The following is a 24,649-nucleotide window of genomic DNA, read 5'->3' on the forward strand; positions in this document are numbered from 1 at the left end:
CCAGTGCAGTGTAAGATCAAACTAGGGAGTGACAGGGAAGACAGCTTCTTCAGATCAGTTGAAAGCGAGTTTCAGCACCTTGTTCTATGAAGTAGTGGTGAGAAATCTGTAGCCTCACACAGATGCCTCACCTTTAACTATGCAGGCTTGAAATCCCTATAGTAGTCTTACTGGAAACAAGTTACCCTCCTGCTCCCCCTTGTGGATAATTACGACACTTATGCAAATGTGTACTGCTCTGAATGGTCAGGTTATGTACCCAGCATATACACGTATAGTCTCATAGGTATGATTATATAGCACCAGTATCAGAACCTGGTAAGGACGTGTTGGGAGAATGAAGATATTTATCTTTCCATGTTTTCCTAGCTGACTTTACACTTGGATGAGATTTTTGTATACATAGGCGCCGACTCCATGGGTGCTCCAGGGCTGACGCCTGGGCCTGGCACTCCCCTGGGCCCAGAGGAAGCCAGCGTCTATGGTTCTATACATTACAGTGAGATCCTTGAGTCTCCCAATAATTGCTAGGTGCATGTCTGAGTTTCAATAATGTCATATTTTTTTAAAATCTGATACTTGTAAGTATAGGGGTTACGGTGGACGAAAAACTGAATATGAGTCAACAGTGTGCCCTTGTTGCCAAGAAGGCTAATGGCATTTTGGGTTGTATAAGTAGGGGCATTTCCAGCAGATCGAGGGATGTGATCATTCCCCTCTATTCAGCACTGCTGAGGCCTCATCTGGAGTACTGTGTCCAGTTTTGGGCCCCACACTACAAGAAGGATGTGGATAAATTGGAGAGAGTCCAGCGGAGGGCAACAAAAATGATTAGGGGGCTGGAACACATGACTTATGAGGAGAGGCTGAGGGAACTGGGATTGTTTAGCCTGCAGAAGAGAAGAATGAGGGGGGATTTGATAGCTGCTTTCAACTACCTGAAAGGGGGTTCCAAAGAGGATGGATCTAGACTGTTCTCAGTGGTAGAAGATGACAGAACAAGGAGTAATGGTCTCAAGTTGCAGAGGGGGAGGTTTAGGTTGGATATTAGGAAAAACTTTTTCACTAGTAGGGTGGTGAAGAACTGGAATGGGTTACCTAGGGAGGTGGTGGAATCTCCTTCCTTAGAGGTTTTTAAGGTCAGGCTTGACAAAGCCCTGGCTGGGATGATTTAGTTGGGTTTGGTCCTGCTTTGAGCAGGGGGTTGGACTAGATGACCTCCTGAGGTCCCTTCCAACCCTGAGATTCTATGATTCTATAACCGTGGCTTTCAGAGGCTACATCAGCAAAATATAAGGTCTGGGGTTTTTTAAGTTCTGGCTCAATGCAGACCAATTAGCCAGATGAATAGTATTAGTGTAATGTTTTCTAGTTTAAGTTTCAGTGGAACCCCTTGGAAGGTGGACATTTTGCAAGCAGAATTACCTAGCGACCACCATTCTAGACAACACAAACACTTGTGAGAGCACTACAGTGTGCCATGGTAATGTCACTTGTGTTACAGGAGCTGGACACTACAAATCTGGTGGGATGATTCACATGGCTGAAAGTTAAAATCACTGGATACATTCCATTCAGGAACAATAGAATAGGCAGAAGAGGCATGAGGGACACTCCACACAAGAGATACCACTAGAGTTACTGGCAATTTAAAGGGCCAGGACATGGAATGTTTATGGCTCAATGTTCTAACTGATAAATCACAAAATGAGGTATTGTTGGGAGGCTACTATTGACCACCAAATCTAATGAAGGAACAGGATGAGCAGCTTGTTAAACATCCATCTTCAATGTGTAGAAAGAAAAATTGCATCATCAGGGGAATTCCAGTCTGGGGAACATATGCTGAAGGTCTCATGATGCCAATGGTAAAACATCCTTTGAGTTTCTAAAAAATATAGAAAACTTTCTAACAAAGTATTGTAACTGACTTGGGATAATTCTATATTAGACCTTGCCTAGGTGTGAGTGATCACAAACTATTTTCATTTGCTATGTGAAAAAAAATATATAGTCCAATCCAGTAATATATATTTGGCACTTTTGAAACCCAGTTTCCCAAAGCTGAAAACAATCCTGTGCCAGATAGAGTGGGAGGAAATACTTAAACATAAAAATGTGAATAATGGGAAATTGTTTAAAAATACTTTATTAGCTGCCCAGTTCACCTCAACCGCCACACACAATTTCACAATCACAAAAGAAGACTTCTTTGGCTAAAAATCCTTGTTCAGAGGGAAGAGTTAAAGGGGTAGCAATAAAAAAATATAAAATACATAAATGGAAGAATGGAGAACCTGATAGCAATGAGTACACATCAACAGTTAGGAAATGCAGACAGCTGAAAAAGGAGACTAAAGAGATCAGTGAAAAATCTATGGCCAGTAGGATTAAGAACAATAAGAAGAAATTATTTAAATATACCAGGAACAATCTAAATCCTAGCAATTGTATGGATCAGTTATTACACAAGAATGGTAAAATTATCATTTATGATGCAGACAAGGTAGAAGTATTCAATAACTTTGGAAAGAAGCAGGATGATGTATTACAGTAATAATGGAATCTTTTCTGTTCTATCAGTAGTTAGGGAGGATGTTAAACAGCAACTAAACCATTTTAAATCTGCAGGGCCAGGTAACTTGCACCCAAGAGTATTAAAAGAATTGACTCACGAGGTCTGAGGCATTAATTATTTTTTTAACAAATCTTGGAACATGGGGAGAGTTCCACAAGACTGGAAAAATGCTAATGTACCAATATTTGAAAAGGGCAAATGGTGTAACCTGGGAAACTATAGGCAGGTTAGCCTGACATTGATCCTGGGCAAAATCAATGAAAAGGCTGATGTGGGATACGTAAAGAATTAGAAGATGGTAGCATAGTTTTATGGAAAATAGGTTCTGGGGTTATCTTTTGACCTCTCAAGTTTGGCTGATAGAAGTAACTTGTTCATGTAACTGGCTTCTGTATGTCATTTGACTTGAGGCTTGTGTACAAGATGCTGGCAAAGCACACTAGAGGGGTGTGATTTGTAACATGTTGTGCTCTAACTGCTCTGTGTTGCCCTGCTGGTGCACTCTAAGAGGTACCTAGTTTATGTTACCAAATAGACAGAGCATAGCATTAATGCACTTTACAGACATACCCCGCTGGCATGCTTTGTTGTGCCAGGTACACAAGCTGTTGGTCCCACATGACATTCTGATTAAAAATAAAAAACAGTGTATTGTTATAGATCACAAAAACTAATTGTAAATGGGGAAGCGTCATACAATGGGATATTTCTATTGGGATACTGCAGGGATCTGGTTTCATCCTAATGCTATTCATTATCTACATCAATGATCTGAAAGCAAATATGAAATCGTTGCCGGTAAAATGTGAAGATGACACACAAATCGGTGGAATGGGGCAGGTCAGTTACACCAATACAGCCAAATGTAAGGTCATACATCTAGGAACAAAGACTATAGGTCACACTTACAAGATGAGACAGTATCCTAGAATGCAGTGACTCTAGCTCATGCTAGATAATCAACAGAACATGATCTGCCAGTGTGATGCTGTAGCTGAGAAGGCAAACATTATCTTTGGATGTTTAATTAGGGAAACATCCAGTGGAAGTAGGCAAGTGGTATTACCTCTCTATAGGGCGTTGTTACTGAGACCATTACCAAATACTGTGTCCAGTTCTTTGGCCACAATTCAAAAAGGATTTTGAAAAATTGGAAAGGGTTCAGATTAGAGCTGTCAAGTGATTTTAAAAAATTAATCACAATTAATCGCATTCTTAAATAATAAATACCATTTATTTAAATATTTTTTTATGTTTTCTACATTTTCAAATATATTGATTTCCATTACAACACAGAATACAAAGTATACAGTATTCACCCATGAAAGCTCATGCTCCAGTACATCTGTTAGTCTATAAGGTGCCACAGGACTCTTTGCTGCTTTTAAAGTGTACAGTGCTCACTTTATATTTATTTTTTATTACAAGTATTTGCACTGTAAAAAAACAAAAGAAATAGGATTTTTCAATTCACCTAATACAAGTACTGTAGTGCAATCCCTTTATCATGAAAGTTGAACTTACACATGTAGAGTTATGTACAAAAAAAACTGCATTCAAAAATAAAACAATGTAAAATTTTAGAGCCTGCATGTCCTCTCAGTCCTACTTCTTGTTCAGCCAATTGCTCTGACAAGTTTGTTTACATTTTCAGAAGATAATGCTGCCAGCTTCTTGTTTATAATGTCACCTGAAAGTGAGAACGGGTGTTCTCATGGCACTGTTGTAGCCGGCATTGCAAGATATTTACATGCCAGATGTGCTAAAGATTCATATGTCCCTTCATGCTTCAACCACCATTCCAGGGGACATGCATCCATGCTGATGATGGGTTCTGCTTGATACCCATCTAACGCAGTGTGGACCAACGCATTTTCATTATCTGAGTCAGATGCTATCAGCAGAAGGTTGATTTTCTTTTTTGGTGGTTTGGGTACTGTAGTTTCTGCATCAGAGTGTTGCTCTTTTAACACTTCTAAAAGCATGCTCCACACTTCGGCGGCCTCAGATTTTGGAAGGCACTTCAGATTCTTAAACCTTGGGTTGAGTGCTGTAGCTATCTTTCGAAATCTCACATTTGTACCTACTTTGCATTTTGTGAAATCTGAATTGAAAGTGTTCTTAAAATGAACATGTGCGGGATCATTATCTGAGACTGTTATAACATGAATTATATGGCAGATTGTGGGTAAAACAGAGCACAGGACATACAATTCTCCCCCAAGGAGTTCAGTTACAAATATAATTAACACATTATTTTTAATGAGCGTCATCAACATGGAAGCATGTCCTCTGGAATGGTGGCCGAAGCATGAAGAGATATACGAATATATAGCATATCTGGCACATAAATACCTTGCAATGCCAGCTACAAAAGTGACATGCAAATGCCTGTTCTCACTTTCTAGTGACATTGTAAATAAGAAGAGAGCAGCATTATCTCAAGAGGGGCATTGCCAGCAGATTGAGGGACATGATCATTCCCCTCTATTCAACACTGGTGAGGCCTCATCTGGAGTACTGTGTCCAGTTTTGGGCCCCACACTACAGAAAGGATGTGGAAAAATTGGAAAGAGTCCAGTAGAGACTAGATTGTCCAAGAGAAAGTTAAGAGAAGATTTGATCACAGTCCACATGTCCCTACATGGGGAAAAGATTTCTGTTTGTACATGGCTCTTTAATTTAGCACAGAGGTTCCCAGACTGTGGTATGTGTATCTTTGATGGCATGTGAGCTTGCTGGAAGTGGTTCGCTGTAAGAGGGTAATCTGCCACCTTAAGGGACCCAAAGGCAGCCAACCCTTGTTCCATTGAATCAGCTCCCTGGCATGTGAACCAGAATGGAGACTGGTGGGCTGGGGGAGTCTGCTCGAATCATGGCACAACCCTAAGGAGGTGGGCTGTGGAATCCCTTAACCAAGAGGAAGGAGTTGTGAGACCAGGGCAGGAGGAGACCTGTGGGAAATACTCTCCGGAGAGACCAGGGGTTGCAGTGTGACTGGCAGAGCTCCCTGGCTCACGGGAGACTAGGAACCTGAAGCCTTGGAACATGGTGAATTGGAGCTGCATCTGCCCAGGTAAAGACTGCCCCCACATCTCTACCCATCCCCTATGAGACCTCCCTGCCCATTTTCCCCACATATCACCACCACCAGAGCCCTCCCTGCATGTTCTCTCTCTCTCTCTCTCTCTCTCTCACACACCCACACCCCCACCCTACCCCACCCCACCGGAGGCCTCCCTGAACTCCAGCCACAATCCCAATTCTCACCCTAAGCTCAGAACTTGGCAGGGGACTGTTTTCCCATTTTGTGATTTCAAAATTTTCTCATTACATATGAGGATAAAACGAAGATAAACAAAGAGCGAGAGACTCACCCCCACCCTGAGTGGCCAATAGCCTGGTGGTCAGGTTACTCACCTGAATCAGGCAGATCAGGGAATTGAACCAGCATCTCCCAGCTGCATTCCCTGAACACCAGGCTGTTCTGGGGTGGGTCTCTTTCGCTCTCTGATTTTGACTAGGAATTCCATCCTGGACCTGAGAAATCTTTTCCCTATGAAAGTTTTGTCAAAACTGGTAGGTTCGTACAAAATTTTGGTTTCAACAAACTGGCATTGTCCAACAAAAAAAAGAATTGTGCCCCTAGGCTCCAACTGAACACTGAAGAATGCATAGTTGGAAACCAGCCTGGCTCACCTATGTTAGTATTATATGAAATAGGTATTAGATTTATAAAAATGTGTTTAGACATTATGAAATGCTTGTGGGATGCTGCATGTATTAATCTCACTTAATATCTGTACTCCATGTTATAAGGTTAGATTAAGTGTTTGAATTGTAAACCTCTGTAACTGTAACTCACCAATCAGGAAAGACATATCAATTAATGTAAAAGCTGGCTTCCTACAGAATGTGTTAGGTCCTGCACACAAGAAGGCCCACTGAAACCAAATGAGCCACTGTGAAACATCAAAGGGCAAAGACTTTGTTGATTGCTCCCTCCACACCCATGAAGAGCAGCCCTGCATGAAGACTTGTCCTATCACCTTGAACTCCGTGGGAAGGGAGTAAAAATCCTTGGGAAGAAGAAACTGGGTCTCTATGCTGCTTGGATTTTGGGAGAGCAAGATTTCTAAGCTTAAGCAAGGGAGCCCAGCTGCTTAGCCTAGGTTAACCCTGGAGAATTTATAGAGCTTGCATATATTATCTTTTGGAACCTAAGATTAACTCAGAGTGTGTGTGTGTGTGTGTGTTTACTTGTTTTAAAGTTGTAAATAACTCATTTCTTTTTCATAGTTAATAAATCTTAAGTTAATTTATTATAGGACTGGCTACAAGCATTGTCCTTGTGTAGGATTGAAGGTGCAATTGACCTGGGGTAGGTGACTGGTGCTTTTGGACTGGGATTAACCTGAACTTTGGTGTAAGGGACCATCTATCACAAAGGCAAACTTACCTGGGTGGTGTCAAAGTTAGACTCAGGACTCACAGTTTGTCAGACCACTCTGTTTTATTAGCACAGCGCTCTGCTAATAACACCCAGATAATGTGAGCACCGTGCAAGACACAAACTATTTTATTTATACAGATAAAAGGGCGAGAACTTAACAAGATAACAAAGGAAGCAGAATCTGATAAGTTTACCTGGGCTAGGCATGCATATCTTATTTCCTTACTAACTATTACCGATCTTCTGCTAATGTTTCACCATTAGCACCATTGTTTATGCCTAATGTTTCTTTTCCTGGCACCTGTATTTTAACATTTCTTATTTCTGCTTAAAGGTACATACAACATTTCTTTAATCCATTCTCATTTTTACAATATAATTCATTCTACTTTCACAGTGGCAAGATATATCCAAGTACCCAGGGAGACTGTGACTTCATGGTTAGGCTGTTGTTGTGCCTGTGGAGTTTATACTGGATACTTGGTTGGTGAAGGTTAAGTATAGAACTCACAACCAATTTGGACTTTGTGTACCCTGCTTTGTAACATTCTGCCCTGAGGTTGGTACCTGAGCCACTCCAGACAATTGACAGTTTATATAAAGTTTGTGTGTATTTTTTACTTTATTAAACAGTACATTAATAGGGTTCATGATTTCAAGTTCAAAAGTAAAAAGTATAATCAAGGTAAGGCTAAAGAAATCTCATTATGTGCATCCTACTAATGATCTCTAATGTGGCCAGTGGATGTAAGTGATTTGTATATGATGGGATAGATCAAAGAAACCAAGTATCGAATCAGAGAATCATACAAATGTAGGACTGGAAGAGACCTCAAGAGGTCATCTAGTCCTCCCTGGTGCTGAGGTGGAATCAAGTATACTCCTAGACCATCCCTGACAGATGTATGACCTGTTCTTAAAAACCTCCAGGAATGGGAATTCCACAGCCTCCCTTGGTAACCTATTCTAGTACTTAACTATTTTTATAGTCAGAATTTTTTCCTAATTTCTAACCTAAATCTTCCTTGCTGCAGATTAAGATTACTACTTGTTTTCCTACCTCCTGTGGACAGGGCTGGCTTTAGGAGGTGCAGAGCCCAATTCGAACAGTTTCGACAGGGCCCCAGCAGGGATGACTTAAAAAAACCCAAAAAAACCCCACACACACATGTAAAAAAACACATGGGGCGTGTACTCACCGGGCGGTGCTCCGAGTCTTCAGCGGCACTTCAGCGGTGGGTCCTTCACTCGCTCCAGGTCTTCAGCAGCACTGAAGGACCCACTGCCAAAGTGCCGCTAAAGACCCGAAGCGCCACCAGGTGAGTAAAAATTTAAAAGGCGCCTCTAGCCAGGGAAGGGATTCTCATTGGGTGCGGGGCCCTCTTAGGTGCAGGGCCCGATTCGGGGGAATTGGTGGAATAGGCCTAAAGCCGGCCCTGCCTGTGGACATAGAGAACAATCGGTCACCATCCTCTTTATGACCAGACCATTTTCAACAAAGGATCTGAATGAAAATTAAGAAGAATATTATAGTGTTCCTATAACAAACAAAAAAACACTGGAGAACAATCCAAATAAATGATCTCTCACTGTGGGGCAACGTGATAAATGAATAGACTGGAGGAAATGCTGCTTTTCGGAAACTTTCCATTTTGTGCAGCACAAGGCCTATCCAGCATTTAAAGTTTTATTTTGGGGGCTTAGGTAAGACTTATGTGAGGCATAGGTTTTATGCTGGCCTTTTGCACATGGATGAGTTTAATTGGTTGTGAAGAAATTTCTTTGCATCCAAGAAGAAATCAACACCCAGTAGTGTTCCTCTACATTCTGAATTTTACATTCTAAATAAAATAAGGAAAGGACCTGCTACCATATTTCTTCAGTCTTATTTAATTTAAACCTTTGCCATTTCTCTGTAGAGCCTGGTTTTCTTTGCTTGACTTGAATGACCATCTCACTACAAATCATCTGTCTCTAATGTAAGAAAAAGCTGTCTCAGTCCTCAATAACCGAGACAACAGTATGGGTTTTGTTTCTTAAAACGGTTAGCCATGAAATACAAGAAAGTGTAAAGAACTCTATTTTAATTCTAAAACAGCTGACTGTGTGCTAAACCTGCTATGGCAGATTTATTTACCGATTGTCCAGAACCAACACAATAACCTCTTTTGTTGTGAATGCTGAAAACAGTAATCTATTTGCTCTCCCCAAACCTGGCTAGGTTTGAGGAGTTCTGTTTCATGGTGTATATAGCCAAAATATACAGCACTGAGTTGTAAACTTAGTGAGATATTCTACATACTAATATACCCTCTATTCAATATTATAACCTGTTGGATTATTTTTAGTATTTTTGAGATATTTATATCTTATTTTAATGATTTCTGTGGTATTAATTGATACCCCACCTGTATAAGTACCAAGGTTCCCTTATAATATGAAAAATCCTTCCAGAAACAATGCCAATAGAGCCAACTAAAATTAACTAGACTAAAGAAATCTCTTAAATCGTATTATGGTGCTTGCTTAGTTTCCTGATTCTTAGATAGGGTCTATTGTTGTGATATATGAGCATACCTCCCAGTCATGCCAATGGGATTTGTGCATACGGAAGGAATAACAGATCTGAGAATCAGTAAATTAAGCAAGCCGTACTACTATGACTTGGGGAAGATTTGCAAAGTCACAAATGGGAGCTGTGTCCAGCTATCACTGACTTTTAACAAGAGTTGGGTAATTACCTCTTCCTTGTGGCTTTTGAAAATCTCTCACTCAGGTGTTTTGTTATCCTAGTTCTTAATTACTTGGAGGTTGTATTTGGTTTGTCTCTGGCTGGTTACAGAGGGACTTGACAGCTGTGAAAAGTGCTGTATAAGGGGCTGATCCTGAACTCCCTGAACTCAGGCAAAATCAAAAAAAGCTCAAGAGCAAGGCTACTCCCCTCTCTGAATTCAAATCCCATTCTGCTGTGGCACTAGCAGGAAGCCAGCTGATTACACTGACATATTTGGGGAGTAATTGGCAATAACTGTAGAAGGATAAACTGGAGCCATTAACTTTCTTACCAGGCCGTGGCCAAATACCACTTTGCCCCCTAACCAACTTTTTTGCACTCTTTTCCTTGCCTTTTGTCTATATTTTTAGATTCTGAGCTCCCTGGGTCAGGGACTGGGCCCCCTATTGTGTTTGGAAAGTGCCTCGAATAGGGGTGGCCAACCTGTGGCTCCGGAGCCGCATGTGGCTCTTCAGAGGTTAATGTGCAACTCCCTGCGTAGGAGCTGGCTCCGAGGCTGGAGCTACAGATGCTAAATTTCCAATGTGCTGTAGGGTGCTCACTGCTCAACCCCTTGCCCTGCCCCACGTCCTGCCACCACTCCACCCCCTGCCCCTTCCTCCAAGCCTGCCATGCCCTTGCTCCTCCCCCATTCCCACCAGAGCCTTCTGCACACTGCAAAACAGCTGATTGCGGTGAGTGGGAGGTGCTGATTGGTGAGGCTGCCAGTGGGTGGGAGGCACTGGGGACTGGAGGGGTGTAGCGGATTGGGGGCTGCTGACATATTACTGTGGCTCTTTGGCAATGTTCATTGGCAAATTCTGGCTCCTTCTCAGGCTCAGGTTGGCCACCCCTGGCCAAGCACAGAGTGGGCACTAATAGAAACAAATAATGACCATAAGAGTGCAGGATCAAGCCAGTGGTAAAAAAATAAGTGGGTAAACTAAACAAACCTAAGCAAGAGTCCATATTCCCCAAATGAGAAGTAGGCAAACACTGTTCACCCTCACCTACAGTACTGAATAAGCCCAGAATGTGTTCAGCATTTTGAGCCTCAAACACTTGTTTACTGCTTACAAAACATAATCACAATGCTGAGTGTCATGTAAACACAGTCACAAAATAGCCTAGTCACTGTCTGTACCAGAGATTTTTGCACTGATGTAGATACACTGGTACAAACCTCCAGTAGATGTACTGCTGCACATTTCAATGGGAGTTGGGTGCCCAACCGGCTTAGGTGCTTTTGAAAATGTTGCTAGGGGCCTACCTGCGTCTTTAGGCATTTAAATACTTTTGAGAAAGCTGGCCCCAAGAGCCTGATTCAGCAAGCACATAACCACATGCTTAAGTTCCACTGAAGTCAAACTTAACCATGTTTAAAGTTAAGCACATGTCTAAGTGCTTTGCTGAATAGGGCTGGTTTTATGTTCTTAATTTCTTTGCTGAATCAGTGTCTATAAGAGCTGCTTCTTGGATAGGGTATTATATTTCTTTATGAAGCTTGACCTTTCCAAACAGTTACTGAGAAGGCAATTTGCCTTGAGGCAAAATAGGAATCAGAATAGATCAGACCCCAGTGGGCATATGCTAAAACTGTCTGCTTTTAGATTTTATTTTTCTCTTCTTCTCTTATTTAGTAAAAGTACAGCACACTGTATGTACCTTGTTAGTTTGTACCATATGTTTCCTAATAATTAGGGATGAGTGAACCAGTTTGCGTCGAGGATCAAGCCCAACCACTGCCCAGACTTGAATCTAACTGTTAATTCACACATACATTTCCCCAATAGCTTTCTGGGAGCAGAAGGGTCAATGGCTGCACCAGGTAGCTCCCTGAAAGTAGTTGATGGGGAAGTGGCTAACTGGCCCTTTCTGAAGGCCCAGTTAAGGATTAAAGCTCCGAGAGATGTTGGACGGAGGTGATGGCAAGAGGGGCAGGTGACTTCCCAGCAGACATGCCTCCTTGTGGCATGAGTAAGGTTTTCTAAGTTGTTTAGGCAAAGAGCCTGAGTAGAGTCAAGAATCAGAGGGGTAGCCATCTTAGTCTGTATCCACAAAAACAACGAGGTGTGCGCTGGCACCTTGAAGACTAACACAGATTTATTTGGGCATAAGCTTTCGGGGGTAAAAAACATGGGCATGCATCTGAAGAAGTGGGGTTTTTACCCCCGAAAGCTTATGCCCAAATAAATCAGTTAGTCTTTAAGGTGCCACCGCACTCCTCATTGTTTTAATAGAGTAAAGAAGAGAATATAATTCAAACCCTTCATCAAGTAGTTTATAAACTGTAGTGAGAAACGTCCACCTCTCCAGAATAGCACCAATACCTGCACAGTACTTGAGTTGCCTAGCCTGGGCTCCCAAGTTGTATGTTTCTTGCTTCTTCCGCTTCTATTGTAGTAGTGCCAGTACTGGTCTGGGTGGTTTTTGATTATTTTCCACTTGCAGTAATATCTGCATGGAAGATGAAGACCTAAGGAAAGGTTTACAGAGGTACAAAGGGCAGTTAGGTACCCAATTCCTGCTGGAAGTCCATGGGATTTGGCTGTCTAACTCCCATTTGTGCCTTTGAAAAATCTCCCTGTAGACTTTTATGTTATCTTAGCTCCTTTTAGGCAGATGCCGTGAGACCATTACTCACACTGTTGGACTACATTAAAGAATATGTGTGTGTGCGCATGTGGTATGTATACACACCACATGCACTTTTGTTGCCAAGTTGCTGTGTTGGCTATGTAGAAGGTTTTCTTAATTTAGGTTAGGTTTTCTGTTAACCGATCAGTGCTCTGTATTGCTCATTAGTGTTTGGTTAAATAGCTTTGCTTCTTCCCATTTACAAAATTATAATCAATTTTTTAAAGGAACGTAAATTTTAATAGTATCCTCCTAATCTTTATTATCTTCATTTTCAATGCTTCCATTTATGTTTGTTGCTGAGAATGTTTTTGTTTATGAACTTAAAGACCATTCTCTTAAGAGCTCAATTATGTTCACTTATATTCTCTTCTTTACTCTATTATGTTCACTGAAATCTTTACTTTCATAGGGTCTATTTAAGTGAGATACTTTCTTTACTTTCTTTACTTTCAGTGAAGTAAAGATCTATCTTTACTTTCATAGGGTCTATTTAAGTGAACTCTAATGTTTCAGTGAACATAGGGTCAATGGCTGCACCAGGTAGCTCCCTGAAAGTAGTTGATGGGGAAGTGGCTAACTGGCCCTTTCTGAAGGCCCAGTTAAGGATTAAAGCTCCGAGAGATGTTGGACGGAGGTGATGGCAAGAGGGGCAGGTGACTTCCCAGCAGACATGCCTCCTTGTGGCATGAGTAAGGTTTTCTAAGTTGTTTAGGCAAAGAGCCTGAGTAGAGTCAAGAATCAGAGGGGTAGCCATCTTAGTCTGTATCCACAAAAACAACGAGGTGTGCGCTGGCACCTTGAAGACTAACACAGATTTATTTGGGCATAAGCTTTCGGGGGTAAAAAACATGGGCATGCATCTGAAGAAGTGGGGTTTTTACCCCCGAAAGCTTATGCCCAAATAAATCAGTTAGTCTTTAAGGTGCCACCGCACTCCTCATTGTTTTAATAGAGTAAAGAAGAGAATATAATTCAAACCCTTCATCAAGTAGTTTATAAAGGAGTTATTTTATTTTAAAGACACATGACTGTGCATTTGCTCTTAAAAATAAACATTTCTGCTAAGGAAACTAGATTCTGATGTCAGATCCTCAGGCACGTTAGGAAAGCGTAGTATGGATACTTTGGCACAATGCTGCCCTAAAGCCCTTTTAACTGATCACAGAAAGTTGCCTTAGCAGCTCCCACTTCCCCCTTTTTTCCTGCAGTTGTTGCTGGGTGCATTGCAGGGTAACAGAGAGTATGGCTGTGACATCAGTCATTTCTAGCTGCCAGAATGGCCACAACTGAGGCAGATCACAGCAGCCTTCTGACTGCTCTAATTCCTGACTGGGGATTGGTTGGCATAGAATTGCCCCAGGATAGGAAAGCCCAGAAGTGGCTTAAAAGGTATCTATGCATCTCCTCTTCCTAAACATACAACCAATTGCTTAACTACATTTTTTATTCAAGATTGAAATTGTTCAAGAGACCAAATAACCAAGCGTAGTCAATTTTATTAGTCCAAGACATAGCAGTATTATACAGAAAGGAAAGAGTTAATTCTTTGCCAATCCAGTCTGGAGTGCAGAGTCTCACAACATTCAATATTGTTCTGGAAATATGTATTCAAAACTAGCTGTATATACACATGTGGTTATTTACAAGTTAGAGAACATTCTAAGCAACAACCAAAACTTAACTCACCAATCAGCATTTTGTCTTGTTTTTCTGTAGCAACCTGTTCCTTTCTTCTCTTTGTTTTGGATACCGTGTTCCAGGCACCAATGGGCTGTGAAAGAACTCCCTACCTGTACCAGGACCTAGTAATAATGTATTGTATTTGCCTATGCTAAGAGCTGAATTCAGCTCTGCAACGTGTTTTGGGATATGTACGTCTCAGTGAGAATAGAACAGGAGTAACCCGCATTCGGGGGGAAAGCATCACACAAGTCAATTAGCAAAACTACCCAACATTCATATGCCATATGAAGTATACAATATTAATCCCATACATGAGTAATACATATTAATGTGGCGAGTGCTACGCTAACATGTATGCTAGTTAATACTGAGTTGCACTGAGTCCTCACCCAGAGCCAAGGACTAAGCCCAGTCTTTACATTACATTATACATTGTGCCACATTGATTTACTTTTAGCAGAGAACATGACATGGTCAACCCAGTAAGTCTGTATGTAACTGTGGATTATTGTTTTAACCACTTCTGACAAATTTTGTCCATTATCAAGTATGGTCCTGATATGTGCACAACTGTTTTCACTCTCAATAGGATACTCACAGTCACTCCTGTGTAAGTATTTGCTGGTTCAAGCCCTGAATTTGTTGTAAGTGGTTTTTAACTCAGGCAGCCGTTGTGGATTTGAAAATAGATTTATTGCACCTTCTTGTGTTTCATTGCTGACCCCTTCAAGTAAGGGCTGTGCTGTGTCTCTTTAAGGAACTGCAAGGAAAAAGTGATGAAATTATTACAGGATATTCAAGTGATGTTTCACCTGTAGCCACCTCTTTTTAAAAAAAAATACATTGATTGTACACATGGGCTTGGATCACACATTTCAGCACTCAACTTTGCCAACATTTGGGGATGATCAGATATGGGATTTTGGTATAACCCAATCTCTAGATTATTTAGCCTCGGTATCTATTGACAAATAGGAACCTAGGGAAGAGTGCAAGGCCAAGAGTAACCATGAGGGATGATACATCTGGAAAAGACAACTTCAGCTGCATGGAAAAATTCTCATCGCTGCTTCACATTTTTCATGAATTAAGGGAAAACAAACTGTTTCTGACCAGTTATTTGAAAGACAAAAACAAATTTTGAATATGAACGGTAGTGAAGAATCAGCTGATATTTTACATAATTCTAAAGGTAACAATAGAAATACCACATGGCACTGAATCTTGCATTTATGGTTAAGTGTATTACTGAGGTACCTCCAGGCTACAACTGAGATCAAGGCCCTAGTTTGCTAGGCATTGTACAAAAACATAGTCAAAGGGCAGGTCTACACTATAGTGCTAAGTCGACCTAAGTTACACAACTCCACCTACATGAATAACGTAGCTGGAGACGACATACCTTGGGTTGACTTATTGAGGTGTCTACACCGCACTGTGTCAATGGGAGAAACTCTCTCGTTGCCTTACCTTATGCGTCTCATTCTGGTGGCATACTGGAGTTGACAGGAAAGCGATCAGCGGTTGATTTAGCGAGCCTTCACTAGACCTGCTAAATCGACCCCTGGTGGATCAATCACCGCAATGTCGATCCACAGTAAGTGGAGACAAGCCTGAAGACAGCCCCTGCCTCGAAGAGCTTACAATCTAAATAAATAAGACAGAGAAAAGAGATCCACTGAGAACTGAAGTGACTTGCCTAAAGTCACCCAGCATAGTAGTGATAGAGCAGATTAGAACATAGGTCTCCTGACTGTGCCCTATCCCCTCTTCGCTAGGGTATAGATTGCATCACAGTTCATAAGCCTACAGGATAATGCTTTAATTTTTAAAAAGAAAATACACCTACCCATCTCAGCATATGTCCCTGTCATGGAGCCATTGTGCCCAGATTTCCTCATCTGCCACCATCAAGATGGTGGCAGATAAGGTTTTAAGGAACAAATATGCTTAGTCTTCACATACTGTTATGGTCTACATGTTAAAAGTAGCTAAAGACATTTTAAGTTGTGATTATTTGACATGATGAACAATTTATGACCTACTGTGTCAATGCAGCTGCTGTGCATTAGTATCCTGTCAGCATCTTAACATTCCTGATTCTATTTTTGACAAAGGAAGTTTCACACGAGTGGCTACTTTTCCAAAATTAAAAATATGGTTATTTGCACTCTTTCCCACTCCAAACTCTTCCTCCCCCCGCCCAAGACCACAAAAACACAACCTCAAGCACCATAAAAACAGTACAATACTAAAGAGCTCCCTTTGGTTGGAAAAAAGTGTTTATTAATTACAAGAGTACTTAAAAAATACTACATATATTTATCACTTCAAATTAAAATTTTTTACTATGGTAAATCATTTTATTTATTTGACGTTCCATCACTATACGTTGGTTTTTACGTTTCCCTGGTCTTAGGCAGACTAACACAAATAATTCTCTTGCTGTCCTGTCTGAGACTTTGAGCATTCCTGATTAGGTCTCACTGAATTCAGAGAGTGCCTTGAGAAAATGTTTTTGGAATCGTTACATATTGTGGGAATATGGGGTGGGAAGAATGGGAAATTATCCCGTTACTAGTGGACCAGGGTTCACATCACATAACCCAGCCATGCCACAACTTCCACTGACACTCTTGTTGATAGTTCCAGTAAAATGGGTAAATGTCAATTTTACTATATTCACACAAACCAATGAAAAAATATCTCCATAGCTAATAATTGATATTTACAGATAGACAAAGTAAGAAAATGCTGCTTGAGAATGTCTTAGTCTGGTTTAAGGAAATTTACTTTGTATATTTTGACGTGTTGACAATTTTTTTTAATCGTTATAAAGCTTTAACTTTTTGAATCAATATCTACTGTTACTAAATAATTGTCTGATCTCCCACATTGTCTGAGCACCCCCACATAATATCCCACACCTGTGAAATTTTAAATCTATAAAAATCAAGTGTTCGATTAAAAGTAATCACTGATATTATCAAAGTATTATTAAAAAAATCTAATTCTGCCAAACATACAAATAGTTCACTCTTGATGTCCATGCAAACCTTGGCCTATCTCCACTCCCTTAGCAATGAGGGTCTCCAGGTAGAAGTACATTCGCAGGATTGCATTGACAAGCTCACACGTGTGCCTGTTCTATGGCACAATAGAGGCCTTCAGGCCTGTCAAACCACCACTGAATAGATTCATACACACACTACTTTAATCTCCCCTCCCACCCAGTAATTTAAGGCCCAGATATGAATTACCCTTGCAACCACAGCACACACTGTGGTTACAGATGGGGTGGAGGGGAAGGAAAAAGCAGATTCTGGGGCCACTATTCTCACCCCCACCACACCATGCAGGGTGAGGAGTGGAAGGAGCCTTGGCTCTATAACAGTAGTAGATTATTTTCTTTCTGGAGCTAGGGGTGACTCAGGCTATGTCTACACGTCTGACAGTGTGTATAGTACATACGCTGCATATACATCTAGCACAGGTATAAAGAGCAGTGTAGATAGTGAAGCACTGCTCAGGCAAGTAGAGTGCAGAAACTCCAGGACCTTTGAATATATACCTGACTGCTCTCTATCTACCCAAACAGGGCCTCCCACGTCTACACTGCTATTTTTAGAAGCGTAGTATCTCACTGCCTCCCCACTGCTGGAGTCTGTCTTGGCTGCCCCTTTGCTGCTGGAGCCTTTCATTGCTGTGTGTAGCCACGCACCACGATGCGGAAAAGCCTGCTTTTCACTGCAGTGTGTAGCTACGTGTCATCTACATCGCAAGTGCAGACAAGGCCTTAGAGCAGGGGTCCCCAACGCGGTGCTCGCGGGCACCATGGCGCCCGTGGGGGCATCTAAATGTGCCCGCGTCCTGGCTGGCGGTGGAGCATCCACCGAAATGCCGCTGAATTTCTGTGGCATTTCGGCGGCGACACCTCTCGATGATGCTGCTTGCCTCCGACAAGCGGCGTCATTGAGAGGCGGCAACGCCGAAACGCCGCAGAAATTCGGCGGCATTTCAGCGGATGCTCCACCGCTGCCATGGTCCTTCGTCTGGCGTCCGCCAGACAAAAAGGTTGGGGACCACTGCCTTAGAGTCATAATTCCCTCCTGGTTTGCTCTTGGGGTGCTATGCCCATTACTCAGAACAGATTGTAAAAGTATAGTTTAGCCTTAACATGCTTCATGCCGTGGCTTACTTCTTAAATAGTAAACATCACAAATATCTGCTTAGATTGTCAATTATTAAGGCAATTTCTACTAGGCTCTTCTCAGTGATGACTACAATGCAAAATAATTCAGACAGGAAGAACTCGTCCAAATGAAAATGACTTTAAAAAGAAGATTTTTATTTTCCAAGATGCTATTAAAGATTTCATCACTTTCATCCTCCATATCCTTGCAGGGTAGAGATTGATCTCCTGTCAGGCTGAAGTTGTGGAATTTTTGGTGCAACTGTGATTGACAAGACCATGATGTCCTCTCAGAGAGGGTGTGTTTTATTAACAAAACTACTTTGGGAAAATTGCAGTGGGATAGCTTCCTAGTAAAGAGTTGCTAAACAGAAAATGCCTTCCGAAGACAGGGATGTTGGTCCCATCGTATCCCCTTTCCTTGTATTTTTCATCTGTAGTCTCCTTGGGGAAACAGAGAGGCTTCTATTATTTCCTGTACTCGTGTCTCATTTTTGCCACTGAAATATCCCAGCAATGCCAGGAGGCTGGAATGCCCTGGGAGGGTAAGAATAGCCCACAATGGTTGAGATTACTCCTGTTGCCTTTTGTCTACTTGCAGTTGTCAGGACAGGGGGACCACAGAGGTAAGTGCAGCAAATAGATCTGTGAAGCTAGAACTTTTGTGAATCAACTGTATTTCCTAGGAAGGGTTTGTTCCCAATTTGCAAAAGTCAGCAGGCCTATTTAGCTCTTTCATCAAAATAATTCTTCATCAATCATGTTGTTTTGTTAGTGGTTGGGTATTTTCTCCCCAAATATTTATTTTCTTCCTTCTCTGTCTAGGTCTAATTTGCCTTGAAAATGCCAGAATCTTTCTTAAGCTTTCAGAAGCTGAGAGTGTAGTGAACTAGTTCAAAGATGGAGCGCTGGGACTCACTGGGCTTTTTAATTATCACTCTCAACTACAATGTTACGTTTGTAGGTAAGTATCTTTTAAAAGGTGTGCTCTTTCTTTTAGAGTTTTGTACCCCCAAATCATCCAAGTTTCTTCCCTGTTCAGCAGCTTTCATTTCCAGGTATCAGTCTGACTGCTCTCCGCTCCCTTGCCAAAGAAAGCTAGTTGTTTTGCTATGGGATAGAAGAGCTGTTGATGTCTGATTAAAAAAAAAAAAGATTCCTACTTCATCTGCTGTGAATATATTCTAAATGTTACAAATGAATGCTGGGGGAGGCTTTCAAATCTGGCTATTCTTACCCACCAACTTTCCTCCCAGCTCTATTGAGAGCTGTAATGAAACACTCAAAGCTCAAGGCAGGTGTAAAAGGTACATTTTCCCATTATGCGACATAACCCACTTTAACAGTGAAGTAAATAGTACAGGGAGAAGGAAAGAAAACATTTGTCAATAAACTATTTGGTGATTAAGCAATCTTGCTTTTCATAGTTGGGTTTTTAAAGTTTACAGCATTCAAGCGCATATTAAAAATACACTTTAATTTTCTCAGACAATGACCTCAGTCTTTTTTTTTTTAAATAAGATTCTGTTACTGATTCACTGTGTAATTTTGAGTGAGTGACTTAGGGCCAGATCCAAAGACTACTGAAGACAACTGACTTTGATGGACTTTGGCCTTTACAGCTCAGTCCTGTAAATATTTATTACAGTGCATTGCTCACTACAGCAAGTAATCCCGCTAACTCCCAATGAAATGGTTCACTGTAGTAACGGTCTGCAGAACTGAGCCCTTAGGGAAAACAATGCACAGGAGTTATCTGTAAGAAGTTTGTCCCCCTCACCAAGAAGTGGGTCTAATGAGAGCTATTACCTCACCCACCTTGTCTCTATAGTATCCAGTGGTTTTTAAGCAGAACTCTCTCATGTGTACATTCTAATTAAAAACTGAGGCTCTAACACATCCCAGGGTGTTGAGAGGCTTAATTCATGAATGGTTTTGAAATAGAGATCCTTGCATAAAAAGTGTAATAAAATACAGAGTATTATTTATTAAGGGCTACTTTTGATTTCATATAGTAGCCATTTTTCTCCACCAGAATAGCCAACTGAAAACACCAATAATGCCATCAGAAATAGTTTGTGGTTAGGAAATATATTGTTTAGTTGGTTGTGGAAGGGTTTCAATATGATCACCTATTCTGCAGTCTCACAGAGCTACTGAGTTGTTTATATGTTCTTGCCTAGTTTCACCATTTCTGAGAGCAGTGTTATTGTTATTCTGTTGGAATAGTCTCTCTTGCTGGCCACAAGAGAGGTATGTAGCTCATCTCAAATGTATGCCAATAAAATATTAACACCGCAATGTTTTACAAACATTTAAATGTTTAAGATTCACACAAATGTTATAAAAAGTACTTAGACAATCGCCTCTCCTACTTGCCAAAAAAATAAGACTGTAAGTATGCATACGCCATACACTCTACAGAAAAATTATTAGGATTTTGCTTTTAAAAAGAGTTATTTTTAAAAATACCAACAGGGGCTATTTTACCAACTCTCTCTTTGCCTGTAAAACCATGTGTGTTTATATCAGAGAGAACCACTCAGTACTTTAGATTTCTAGGGCTCTGTACAACCATTAATTCAGACCCCTTCCTGCTTCAACTCTTGTCAAAAGTTTTTACTATTGCATTTATCTGGAAGCAGAATTGAGTCCTTAACCTTTGTCCTGTGTTCATGTAGATAAGTATATAGTAATCACTCAACCCCCCTCATTGTTTTGTTTTAAGTTGTGAAACTGAGGCAGAGAGATTATTAAATTAAATGACATTCCAAAGACCATAGGTAGTCAGTGGCAGATCCAGGACTGAAACTCAGGATGTCCTGGCTTCAAACTCTGCCTGCATATATTGATCAGTATAGGGGTAGTACTGAGTTTCAGTAACTATTCCGGTGAACATTTCGAGTCCTAATTTTTTTGGTTTGCTTTTTTTCCCTTTGCAAAATATCCGGTATTGGGGTTGAATTTTCCTGTGGTCAGTGTTTGTCCAAAGATTTGATATATTAGACTGAGAAAAGCTTCCATGTTCTAACTGCCCTTTTTTTTCCAAACCAACCAAGCTCCACAGCCATGGAGAAGGGTATTTTTTAAAAATTATTATTTACGTCTTTATAGAGCAATGTCTGTGTGTACATGTTGCTTTGCAAAGATCTAACAAAGCCAAGATCCGGTCCTGAGAAGCATAGAGTCTGGTGAAAAAAATAAATAAAAAGAGAGGTACTCAGATAAATTTATGCTTGATCCTGCCACAATATTACTAAGGGTTTTAATGGAGTAAGGACTGTAGAATTAAGGACCTGATCTAAAGCCCACTGAAGTCAATGGAAAGATTCCAGTTGATTTTTGTTCATAAATATGGTACACACTGGAGGATTACATTATGAGCCTCTTCCTTGCTAGATTTCATTTTCTGTACTCTGAGTCTATCACCATTTTTTCTTCCTCTGTAGGAAAGATCTGGCTAACATTAGTAATCTTGCTGAGAATGGTGGTGATAGTGTTAGCGGGATACCCCCTCTACCAAGACGAACAAGAACGATTCATCTGCAATACCTTGCAACCAGGATGTTCTAATGTGTGCTATGACATTTTCTCTCCTGTCTCTCACTTTCGATTCTGGCTCATTCAGACAGTGTCTGTTCTGCTACCTTATGCTGTGTTCAGTGTCTATGTTCTGCACAAAGTAGCCATGCATGTTGTGACAGCACATTGTTTGTCATGTAGATATGAAGGAATCAAGGCCTTAGCTGGCCATACAGCTTTGAAGGAACCCTGCAAAAATGTTGCAGTCACTAGACCATCCTGCAAAGCAGATCTTCTGAATATCCCTGATTTTTCTTGGGCATATACTGTTCATCTTTTTCTAAGAACACTGGCAGAGGCTAGCTTTGGAGCTGGTCAGTATTATCTCTTCGGATTTTTTGTTCCTAAATGCTTTTCCTGTTACCAGTCTCCTTGTACCAGCATGGTCGATTGCTACATCTCCAGGCCTACTGAGAAATCCATCATGATGATTTTCATTTGGGGGGTGAGTGGCCTCTCTTTTCTGCTTGGCCTTGTTGATCTAGCCTTTGCCATCCAAAGAATGGTAGTAAGAAATGGACAAAATAAACCAATGGAAGGTCTCCATGCAGAGGATGAGCACAGATCAGTTCTGCCTCCAGCTGATAAGCTGGAGGATTCTCCACCATCTCCAGAAGACAGAGGCCATCAACATCTAGTGACACATGACAGTCATACCAGTGAAGCGTCTTGCTCAGTCCACTCTGAAGATGAAGAAGAACTTCAGGAGGACGAGAAGACCATGTCCCAGCAAACTGCCATCTCTAACCTCAACAGTAACAGCAATAAACCCTGTATAGCAGAACGCCTTGCTGCTAATCAAGGCAGTAATGAAGTGCCCCTATGTATAAGTGACCAGCAGCATATTCCATACAGGCAGCTGAGACATGGGCAGCAGCAGCAAACCTTCACCAAAGAGGCTTCCCTGACTTTGAGACCCCAAGTCAAGTCCCATCTTGGGGTTTACTCTTCTGTAGATCAGAGCAAGCTCTTAGGGCCTTATTCTTCAGTTGAGCTAAAAGCTTCTATTGGGCAATCAAGTTGTAGCAGTGCTGGCTACTTGAGAGCAAAAAAATCAGAATGGGTGTAAAGAGCCGTGACAGAGCATTGCGTTTACTGTCCTGGAATGACACACATTTCACACCATCTAGTTTCAAATGGAAACCTCGGTATCAGTTAAATTCCATTTTTGTGCCTGTAAAAATACCATTTTACAAACAGCCCCCTGGCTGAATGAAGAGCAGGAAGCAGAACTTCTTGTGACTGTGACAGGATTGTATGGAAATCTTTGATAACACATTGTGGCAGATTTCATTAAGATGGTAACTTTTGCTGTTTGGAATGTTTGATATTGAATATTAGGGATCTTTCTAAACACCACCACAGATTTATACTGATGTGGCTTCTAACTTGTTCTTTTCAGATATATATTCATTTCATTATTGTGGTAGTCAAGCATAATATTTTTCTTTATATTAGTTGAGCTTGTTTAGCTTTTCATGTGTGATGGTGATGTGTTTTATCATTTCCTGGATAGGAACCACATTAATTATTAAACTGATCATAGATAGAAAAGCATTAAATATTTAGCTCTCTAGTCCCTGAAGTCTTTTTAATGGGATCTGTGTTGATTACGCTGTAATATCACAAAACATTAGGACAAAGAAACCTTTTGTAAGTCATTGTATTTTATCAGCTGTGAGAAGGAATGCAGGGAACAAACACGGGTTGAATGTATCTTGTATATCTCTCAAACTGATACATGGATAGACAGGTGGATAAATAATGCAGATGCTGTGGCAGAACTCCAGAGCTTGCTTATTTGTCTTTATACCTATCTATTTTTAAATGACTAGAGTCTGTAGTATAAATCAGAAAGAGCCTGACTGTGTCTGAAAGGGATAATAAAGTTAATAGTCCTTTTCCTCCTCCTGCTCAGTGGTTTGTAGTTACTAAACTTTGACCTACACTAATAACGCTATCCCTTAATTGCAGGTCAGGCTGCTGCCCAGTTTTTAGCCTCCTGCAAATCCCCATAGTGTGAGACCAATTCCGTAAACATACAGTGGATGTGGAGTTCACTGCATATTGAGAGCACTGGAACTTTCTGGCAGGGTGTGTGTGTGTGTGTGTGTGTGTGTGAAATATGAATATAAACTTCTGAAAACTGCCAATACACTCTTAGGAAGATCTGCCTGACTCAAGCTTACTTCTGATGCAGTTGTGTTAAAATTGTTATAGCTGCTCAGTGCTGGAGTAAACCACACCTCTAAGGTACCTGTAGCATGCCAGGTGTACTGTGCTAGTCCTGGTGGGTCCCACTAACCACTTAGACACTGGCTAAAGTGAAAGGGTATTTGACTAGGGCTGGCAAGAAAAGGAAAAAGTTGCAAATATTCTAGATACAGAGGCTTCAACAGTTCCAGTTCAAAGTGAGCAATGGTGATTCTTGTTCTGGCCCCTGGGGCAGTCCAATTCACGGTTAGGAGGACTCTCCAGGCCTAGTGTCTAGGGTGTTCTCTCCAGTTCAGTCTCTGTTCAAGCAAATACAAGCTTGCAGTTTTCCAAGCCAGAATCTGTTTGTACTGTCTCTTTCATTGGGGCTCCTCTGCACTGGCTCCCTGCCCAGTTGCTGCTGCTCCCCCATTATTCCCAGTTCCATGGAGACCTGCAGCTAGCTGCAATGTCTGGCTGTAATGTTCCACATGAAGCTCTGTGTAGGGTTCCTGGGGGTTTATCTCTGCATTCAGCTTCTCTGAAGCTCCTGGC

General features: G+C 41.1%; 1 protein-coding gene across 1 annotated transcript; it reads left to right on the forward strand.

Annotated features, from left to right (window-relative positions):
• Positions 1–1,746: 1,746 nt before the first annotated feature.
• GJD4 (gap junction protein delta 4) lies at positions 1,747–22,970 on the forward strand. Its single transcript, XM_045007262.1, has 3 exons — positions 1,747–1,868; positions 19,145–19,283; positions 21,769–22,970. The coding sequence occupies exons 2-3, from the start codon at positions 19,220–19,222 to the stop codon at positions 22,968–22,970; spliced, it is 1,266 nt and encodes a 421-aa protein (XP_044863197.1). The 5' UTR covers positions 1,747–1,868; positions 19,145–19,219.
• Positions 22,971–24,649: the final 1,679 nt, after the last annotated feature.

This window comes from Mauremys mutica, chromosome 2 (genome assembly GCF_020497125.1).
Source record: "Mauremys mutica isolate MM-2020 ecotype Southern chromosome 2, ASM2049712v1, whole genome shotgun sequence".
Classification (NCBI taxonomy): domain Eukaryota; kingdom Metazoa; phylum Chordata; order Testudines; family Geoemydidae; genus Mauremys; species Mauremys mutica.

What these genes read in the sequence shown, in the direction of transcription:
- GJD4 (XM_045007262.1), top strand. Translation starts at nt 19,220, where the DNA reads ATGGAGCGCTGGGACTCACTGGGCTTTTTAATTATCACTCTCAACTAC. An exon ending in CTACAATGTTACGTTTGTAG is followed by an intron (nt 19,284 to 21,768) that starts GTAAGTATCTTT and finishes CTTCCTCTGTAG; the next exon opens with GAAAGATCTGGCTAACATTA.